Here is a 9,618-nt window from a genome sequence, read left to right on the forward strand (position 1 = left end):
GCTTACGCGCTTTGACATCTCGTTTCTATGCAGTTAAAGCAGTACGATTGCTTTGAAAAAAGTTTAGAATTTCCAAAATATGTCAAAATAAAGAAAACTTTTAATTTCAAAAAAAAAAAAATTTTTTTCAAAAAAAAAGGTATTTTTTGTCAACTTTATAGTTTCTAAAAAATCTGATTTTTTTGAAGTAAAATTTTTTCATAAATGTTAATCGTTTTTAAAAAAACAATAATTTTTGGTACGGGAAGTTCCAGGAATTTGCCTTAAGGCACGATGCCATGCGCTTCACTAGTTTGAGATTGAATCATCTAAAAATGAGAATATGTTATCTTTTCTAATATATGTTTCTTATATATGTTTCATATATGTTTCAACATTTTTTTTTTATTTTTAACAGCAATCAGAACCTTAAGTCCTATGAGCTGTTGGGCTGAAACTTCTCCTTACTTCGCATTTTTTAGATGGTAACCCACTGGTTAATCCATCCATATTTGATGATTTTTGTTATTAGAATTAATCTAATAGGGCTGTCTTCTTATTGGTGCATCAATTCCGGGCAAGGGCTATTTTTACATGGAAACATATTGCTATCTATATTTCCAAGTGAAAATCGTTGTCACTGCTGCCTGACAACAGGCTGCTCGAAGTGGGTATCGAACCCGGGACCTCTGATTCAGGTCCCGTAGCTCTTAACCGCTCACCTACGGACGAGCCTTAGATTTTAATGAGTACAAATTTTGTTTACATTTTTATGGGTTTTCTACCAAACTTTTTCTGTTAGACTGCGAAGTGACGCTTACGTGCTTCGATAGTTTGTCTATAAAACGGCTAAACTGATAGCTTTGAAAATATACCAAAATTAAAAAGAAATTCAGAATACAAACAAAAAATCAGTTTTTTTAAAATAGTTCAATTTTATTAAAAATTTTAAATTTTTTGAAAATCTAATATTCAAAGGTTTCAGAAAATTTTAAATCTGTTAAAAATTAAATTTCGGTATGGAAAATTTCTTCAGTTTCAAGTAAGATCTTTGAATCCACACTGCCTTCTTTTGACCTCGCATGAATTAGACTAAATATAATTCTATCACAATAAAGACAACTGTTCACGCCAAATTAGACGTGACAACGCTGCACTCATATTTTTCTAAGAAAATATTACATTTGCAACAACGCATAGGCAATTTGCATCTCAAGATCCAACTACAAAAGGGTCCTGCTAGATACCTGAAGCCGGCACTAACAATATAGTCTTAACCCGGTCGCCAAGCTATCCACATTCAAATATTCCAATATTATATCAATACTAAAACTTTATCACAAACAGTGTAAATTATATTCTATAAATAAATAAGTGTAAATCTATTTGTTATTAATCAATATTTACATTTTAAACGGTCGATAGAGCCACTAATTCTATCTGGTCCTTCAGCTTACAATCAACAAAAAACATTGGTCCAAAACGAACCGGATGCGTCACCAGTGCGAAGAAAATAATTAAAATCTTAAATCTAAATCAAAAATTAAATAAAGTGAAAGTTCTAAACAAGACAGGAAGTTCTAACTTTGGCGCTACACCTACGAGCGAGCACAGCAAGCAGCGAGTATATCAGGTTAGTCAAGCATTCCTTCCTATTAATCTTTCCTTATTTTAATATTTAGAGTTTTAATTCAATCTGTGTCAAAATGGAATCATTAAATAAACTCAAAATGAAACAGCGAGTTACTAAAACACGTTTAACAAAATACGAAAAAGTGTGCAGGCAAATGTCGGAACTACCTGCTTGCGACTTAAATATTGCAGACATAAAACGCCTTATCGATGATGTGAAGCCTTTGTTTGAAATCTTTGAAAATACCGTAATTAGTATAACAGCATTACTAGAAGACGAAAGTCAAATTAATAATTTAATAGAAATAGAGTTAGATGAATTTTTTGAAAAACATAATAATTGTTTATCAACTTTACTTAAACTTAGTCAGGCAGCATCAAGTAAGTCAGATACTAGTTCGAATAGTAATTCTAATGATACCACTATAACAAATAATTCGAACAACATAAAACTACCTCAAATCAATTTACCTCAGTTTGACGGCTCTTACTTAAATTGGCTACAATTTTATGATTCGTTTTCGTCTTTAATTCATAATGATTGTAACATCGGTAATTCTCAAAAATTTTATTATTTAAAATCATGCGTTAAAGGAGAGGCGGCAAGCCTTATAGAGTCTCTACCGGCAACTTCCGATAATTATATAATTGCGTGGGATTTACTAAAAACGCGTTTCGAAAATAAGAAAATAATCGTAAACAATCACATTAAAAAATTATTTGATCACCCGCCAATGCATAAGGAATCAGGTAAAGACCTTCGTCATCTAATAGACGCGTTTAATAAACATTTAAGATGCTTAAAAATGTTACAACAACCCGTCGATCAATGGGACGCGTTATTAAATTATCTTGTAATTTCTAAAATTGATAAGAAAACTCATCAAGAGTGGGAGATGTTAATGAATAAAGGATCTGAACTAGTTACATTTTCCGAACTTAGCAATTTTTTAAATCAACGCTGCACAATATTAGAAGCAATTAATCCGACTGAAACAAGAATCGGAAACTCTAGTAAATTTAAAGATATAAAACCTAATTACGCAAAACATACAAAGTCTTACGCTTCATCCACTAATCACAAAAATATTTGCTTAATTTGCAAAGAGTCATTTCATTCACCGTTCAAATGTCAAGGTTTTCGGACACTATCTCCAGAAGATAGAGTAAGCAAAGTAAATCAATTAAAACTATGCACGAATTGCTTACGTTACAATCACAACAGTGATCAATGTACTTCTTTAAATCGTTGTGCCTTTTGTAATTCAAATCATCACAGTCTTCTGCATATAGACTCAAGCCAATTACCAGCTGTTAATAATGCACCACAAAATGTTTCGTGCCATACCGAAAATGATTCAAGTCAAATCATCTTATCTACCGCAGTAATTAACGTATTAGATAGCAATAATAGATATAGAGCATGTAGAGTATTATTAGATTCGGGATCACAATCCAATTTCATCACGGAGAAATTTGCTAATGAGCTCGGTTTACATAAACAATCAATAAATATGTCAGTCCGGGGAATAAATCAAAATTCAACGGAAATTAAGTCAAAAACAACAATTACTTTAAAATCGTGCATTAATAACTTTTCATTAGATCTATCCTGCTTTATCTTAAATAATATAACAAATAATTTGCCGATGGTGTCATTCAATAAAAATATTTTAAATATCCCAAATTATATAAAGTTAGCGGATCCCACATTTAATAAAAGCAATAAAATCGATATTTTAATAGGTTCGGAAATATTTTGGAATATATTTTGTAAAGGATATATTCATCTAGGAAAAAATAGACCTATTTTGCAAAATACACAGTTCGGGTGGGTTATTGCTGGCAGCGTACCTCTCAACAATTCCAGTTCTTTTACGATATGTCATCATACGGCTAATTTAGAAACTCAAGTTCAAAAATTCTGGGAACTGGAAGCGTGTAGCGATATACAATATTTTACCGAATCAGAAAAACAATGCGAACAGCATTTTGTTGCCAATACAACGCGGGCAAACGACGGGAGATTTATAGTTAAAATTCCGTTTACAGACAATATAAAAAAAATAGGGAATAGTAAGCAAATCGCGTTTAAACGTTTTATTTCACTTGAAAACCGTTTACGAACAAACAAAAATCTATTTAACGAATACAAAAATTTCATGAATACTTATATAACACTAGGGCACATGAGCGAAGTCAACGAATCTTCCGAACCCGCGACGTGTTTCTATTTGCCTCACCACGGGGTGATAAAACCAGACAGTTTAACAACGAAATTGCGTGTAGTGTTCGATGCATCTTGCAAAACCGATGCAGGCCTGTCGTTGAATGAACTACAACTTGTTGGACCCACAATTCAAAACAATATTTTCTCTATTATACTAAGATTCAGAAGACATGCGTTTGTACTTACAGCTGATATAGAAAAAATGTACAGACAAGTTTTGGTTCACGAAAACGACAGAAAAATGCAAAGAATATTCTGGAGGGACAATCCTAGCAGCAAATTAAAAATTTATCAATTAAATACAGTAACATACGGGACAGCATCTGCGCCGTTTTTAGCCATACGCTGTTTGGAGCAGTTAGCCAAAGAAAACATAACTAACTATACAAAGGAATGCGAAATTCTCAGAAATGATTTCTACGTTGATGATTTATTAACTGGAACTGATAACATATCCGAATTATTCACTATTAAAAATAACCTTTGTAATATTTTACAACAAGCTAAATTCAATCTATATAAATTTAATTCTAATTATTCAAAACTTTTAAATGCAGATAATCCAACTTTAAACATCGGTGAACAAACTATTAAAACTTTAGGTATATCTTGGAATTCGGTAACAGACAGTTTTGAATTTGACTACAAAAATATAAAAATAAATCAAATAGTTAGTAAAAGATCAATTTTATCGGCAACAGCGCAAATGTATGATCCTATGGGCTTTTTATCTCCAATTATCGTCATACCAAAACTAATAATTCAAAGCCTATGGCGATTAAACTTATCATGGGACGAGCCCATTCCTTCGGAACTAGAAAATAAATGGAAACAGTTTTGTTTCGAAATAAAATCTATTAAAAACTTGAAAATTGAAAGACATATATTTTGTAATAATCGTATAAACACAGAATTACATGGCTTTGCTGACGCATCAGAGCTAGCTTACGGCGCGTGTATATATGTACGGTCTATTAACAAATATTCTGAAATCAAAATCAAACTAATAGCGGCAAGATCTCGAGTAGCACCATTAAAAAATATTACGCTCCCCCGTCTCGAGCTTTGTGCGGCACAACTGCTAGCAAATCTTGCGCAAATAACTAAACGTGCATTAAATATCGCGTTTGATAAAGAATTCTATTGGAGCGATTCCACAATCACTCTTTCGTGGATAAGATCTCCATCTTATAAATGGAAAACCTTCGTTGCCAATAGAGTTTCTGATATTCAAACAAAAACCGACGCAAATAACTGGTTACATGTCCGATCGGAAGACAATCCAGCGGACCTCATATCACGCGGGTGCTATACACATGATTTATTGAATTCATCCTTGTGGTGGGCAGGCCCATCTTGGCTACAAAATCCAACTGAAACACAGCGACGTGCAACTGACAATAATTCAATTCCTGAAACTGATGTCGAAAGTCGAATCACAAGTTTGACTTGTACAAAAATTAACAATAATGAACATTTTTTCTTATACTCTTCCCTTATTAAACTCGTGCGCGTAACTGCTTTTTGTTATCGATTTTTACAAAATTTAAAACTAAAGAAGAAAGAAAAGGAACTACTGTATGGCCCACTCACGGTCGATGAATTCAATAATTCACTAAACAAGTTAATAAAAATATCACAATATGAAATATTCAAACAAGACATAGATATAGTCGCGCGTGGGGAAGCATTACACAAATCGTCGAAATTAAAATCATTAACACCGTTTTTAGACAGAAATGGAATATTGCGCGTCGGCGGTAGGATAAAGAATTCAAATTTACCGTATGATAAATGCCATCCGATAATACTACCAAAAAATCATCAATTGACTATTCTGATAACTAGGCATGAGCATTTAAAACTGTATCATTGCGGAGCACAGATGTTATTAAATGCGTTGCGTAATACTTATTGGCCTATCGGAGGCAGAAACCTGACAAGATCGATCGTGAAAAAATGCGTAACATGTTTTAAGGTAAAACCTACATTTATTAATCCAATAATGGGCAATTTGCCTAAATATCGCGTTACACCGCAGTCACCTTTCTTTATATGCGGAGTAGATTACGGAGGTCCTATCTTATTAAGAGATCGTCAAACAAGAGGATACAAAAAAATTAAGGCTTACATATGTTTGTTCGTGTGCCTTGTTACAAAAGCAATACATATCGAATTAGTATCTGATTTAACTACGAATAGTTTTTTAGCCACTTTTAAACGATTTATGGCGCGACGCGGAAAACCTCGCGAAATCTATTCCGATAATGGAACAAATTTTATAGGCGCAGCATCAAGATTAAAGGAGCTTCATAAATTTTTACAACAAAAATCAAATCAAAATAAGATTGTTAATGATATGACCAACGAAGGCGTGTCATGGAAGCACATTCCACCAAACTCTCCTCATTTTGGAGGAATTTGGGAGGCGGGCATAAAGTCGTGCAAGGCTCATTTAAAGCGAGTATTGGGTAATGCTATTTTAACTTTTGAAGATTTTTATACGGTTTTGACACAGATCGAAGCAATATTAAACTCGAGACCAATCTCTCCCTTAAGCTCCGATCCCAATGACTATGATCCCTTAACTCCTGGTCACTTTCTTATTGGAAAATCCTTAACATCTACTCCCGATCCATCAGTGCTTGAAACCCTTGATAACAGGCTTTCTCGGTATCAACGACTACAGAAACTTGTGCAACATTTTTGGAAGCGTTGGCACAAAGAATACGTATCGGAGCTGCAGACAAAAACAAAATGGCAAGTTCAACCATCGCAACCAGCTAAGGTAGGCGATATGGTAGTGGTCAGAGAAGACAATTTACCTCCACTACACTGGCGATTGGGGCGTATTCTTGACACACATCCAGGAGATGATGGACTTGTGCGTGTTGTGACAATCAAGACACAAAATGGTGTACTCAAACGTGCAATTAATCGAATTTGTGTATTACCAAAATCATAGACAATATAAATCAAACCAATAGACTGTTATTAACTCAAAGTGTTGAACTATAATTCTAATTTTGAAATCATATACCCTATATTATTTCAAGGGGGGGAGAATGTTCACGCCAAATTAGACGTGACAACGCTGCACTCATATTTTTCTAAGAAAATATTACATTTGCAACAACGCATAGGCAATTTGCATCTCAAGATCCAACTACAAAAGGGTCCTGCTAGATACCTGAAGCCGGCACTAACAATATAGTCTTAACCCGGTCGCCAAGCTATCCACATTCAAATATTCCAATATTATATCAATACTAAAACTTTATCACAAACAGTGTAAATTATATTCTATAAATAAATAAGTGTAAATCTATTTGTTATTAATCAATATTTACATTTTAAACGGTCGATAGAGCCACTAATTCTATCTGGTCCTTCAGCTTACAATCAACAAAAAACAACAACCCTGGAAATTATTTAATTTACATTAAATATGAAATTTTCTGTCAGAATAATGCGGGTTCAGCATGAAATAGGAAAAGCGTAACAAGCCAGTGGTAATTGTTACTGCATCTTAGTGGGTCAAAGCAAATCAGGACGGTTTTTATGCACGGCCATACATCAAGGGGCTCGTTCGTCGGCAACATGCCATATGCATATCAGTAACTAACTCGGCTGCAGCAGACGCCATAAAAATGTTCTGTGAACACGGCCAATTTCGAATGCGTCTACTATTTCATTAGATTACCCCAATTATACGAAAATGTACACGCGCCAGTAATAAAGAATTATCAAATTACAGTTATTGCCATGCAGAGATATTGAATTTTTGGCTTTGTTGCACCACAAATATAGTGGTTTACTAGACTCTTTTTAATTTTTTATTCAAACCGAACGGATGCACGCGATTGTTTTATTACCGTTTGTTTGTTCGGACAACTCAATAATACTGATATAAAAAAGTTCGCGATTCAATACAACGAGGTTGTGAAAAGCTTATCAAGCTGTATAAGGTCTAATACATGATTAGGTGTTTTTAATTTACAGAATGTATTTCATTATTCAATTTAATATAGGGTTAGCCGGGACAAAAAGGATCAGTTTGACTTTGAGCAATTATATTGTGGAAACCGAACCGATTATAATACAAGAAACTAGCTGTAAGTGGAATTCTCTCTTAAGGCAATTAAGGCATCGTGCCTTAAGGCAAATTGCTGGAACTTCCCGTACCAAAAATTATTATTTTTTAAAAAACGATTGACATTTTTAGAAAAATTTACTTCAAAAAAATAAGATTTTTGAGAAACTATAAATTAAACAAAAAATTACTTTTTAATTTAATTAATTAAAATTAATTTAATTTAATTAATTTAACTTAATTTTTTTTTTTTTAATTTTTTTTTTTTTAAAAATAATGTTTTCTTTATTTTGGCATATTTTGGAAGATCTTTTTTCAAAGCAATCGTCTGCTTTAACTGCATAGAGACAAAATGTCAAAGCGCGTAAGCGCCGCGTCGCCGTCTAACGAATAAACATTGGTACGGAACCCATAGGAATGCAAATAAAATTTATACTTATTGTTAAAATCTCTATAAAATATCTGATAATTTGATGTGCATATGTCTAATGATCATTTTTGACCGCCAAATGGCATTTTTTTTTACTTTTTTCGTTAGATCTACGAAACCGCTAGACCTGCCCTCATGAAAATTTGATCAATTCCTCATCTTGTCAATACAAGTCAAATGTTTTTTGAATTATTAAAATCGGACGCTCCGTTCTCTTAAAAACTGAGTTACCGTTTTTGGCACTTTTTGCCCCGTATCATTGGAACGGCTGGACCGGCCTTCGCCAAAAACTAATCAGCACGTCTCCTTATCAATACGAATCGAATGCTTTTTGAATTATTAAAATCGGTTGCTCCGTGTTCCCGAAATCGTCGACGAAAATTTGTATCCGCACATACATACACACACGTACATACATACATACACACACACATACACACATATATCTATTTTTTCTAAGGTATGCCAAAATATTCAGAAACCTTTGAAACGTCGAGAAATGCAAAAATTTTCATTTTCGATTTTTTTGCGATTACTATAACTTGCCCTACGGGAAGTTAAAATTTTTTTTTTGTAAATACAGAACACATTTGATGAACTTGTAAGAAAAAGTACTTTTTGAACTTTTTTGAAAAACATGAGAAAAATCGACTTTTTTAATCATTTTTAAAAAATTTAGATTTTTTTAGGGCGATTGCGCTTTTACGCGCATTTTTGCCTGGTTTAGCTTTAGCTATTTTGAGAGTAAACTTGCTGTAAGTGGAATTCTGTCTTAAGGCAATTAGGGCATCGTGCCTTAAGGCAAATTGCTGGAACTTCCCGTACCAAAAATTATTATTATTTTTTTAAAACGATTAACATTTTTGAAAAAAAATTACTTTGAAAAAATAAGATTTTTGAGAAACTATAAATTGGACAAAAAATTAGTTTTTTTCGAAAAAAAAAATTTTTTAAAAAATTTTTTTTTTCTTTATTTTGACATATTGTGGAAGATCTGAACTTTTTTTTCAAAGCAATCGTACTGCTTTAACTACATAGGGACAAAATATAAAGCGCGTAAGCGCCGCGTCGCTGTCTAACGCATAAGCATTGGTACGGAACCGATAGGAATGTTAACAAAATGTATACTTATTGTTAAAATCTCTATAAAATATCTGATAATTTGATGTGCATATGTCTAATGATCATTTTTGACCGCCAAATGGCTCATTTTTTACTTTTTCCTCTATATCTCCGAAACCGCTGGACCTACCT

The 9,618-nt window shown here is 33.1% G+C and overlaps 1 protein-coding gene across 1 annotated transcript; it reads left to right on the forward strand.

Annotated features, from left to right (window-relative positions):
- Nucleotides 1-3,800: 3,800 nt before the first annotated feature.
- LOC113376011 lies at nucleotides 3,801-6,806 on the forward strand. The gene is made up of 3 exons (XM_026615943.1): nucleotides 3,801-4,326; nucleotides 4,399-4,515; nucleotides 4,852-6,806. Exons 1-3 carry the CDS (start codon nucleotides 3,801-3,803, stop codon nucleotides 6,804-6,806), a joined length of 2,598 nt encoding a protein of 865 aa, XP_026471728.1.
- The last annotated feature ends 2,812 nt before the right edge of the window (nucleotides 6,807-9,618 follow it).

Source organism: Ctenocephalides felis, unplaced genomic scaffold (assembly GCF_003426905.1).
Source record: "Ctenocephalides felis isolate EL2017-DRISC unplaced genomic scaffold, ASM342690v1 CF-g0.4_SCAFFOLD_01886, whole genome shotgun sequence".
Classification (NCBI taxonomy): domain Eukaryota; kingdom Metazoa; phylum Arthropoda; class Insecta; order Siphonaptera; family Pulicidae; genus Ctenocephalides; species Ctenocephalides felis.

What these genes read in the sequence shown, in the direction of transcription:
- LOC113376011 (XM_026615943.1), top strand. Translation starts at nt 3,801, where the DNA reads ATGAGCGAAGTCAACGAATCTTCCGAACCCGCGACGTGTTTCTATTTG. An exon ending in CACTATTAAAAATAACCTTT is followed by an intron (nt 4,327 to 4,398) that starts GTAATATTTTAC and finishes TTTTAAATGCAG; the next exon opens with ATAATCCAACTTTAAACATC. An exon ending in AAAAATAAATCAAATAGTTA is followed by an intron (nt 4,516 to 4,851) that starts GTAAAAGATCAA and finishes TCAAACTAATAG; the next exon opens with CGGCAAGATCTCGAGTAGCA.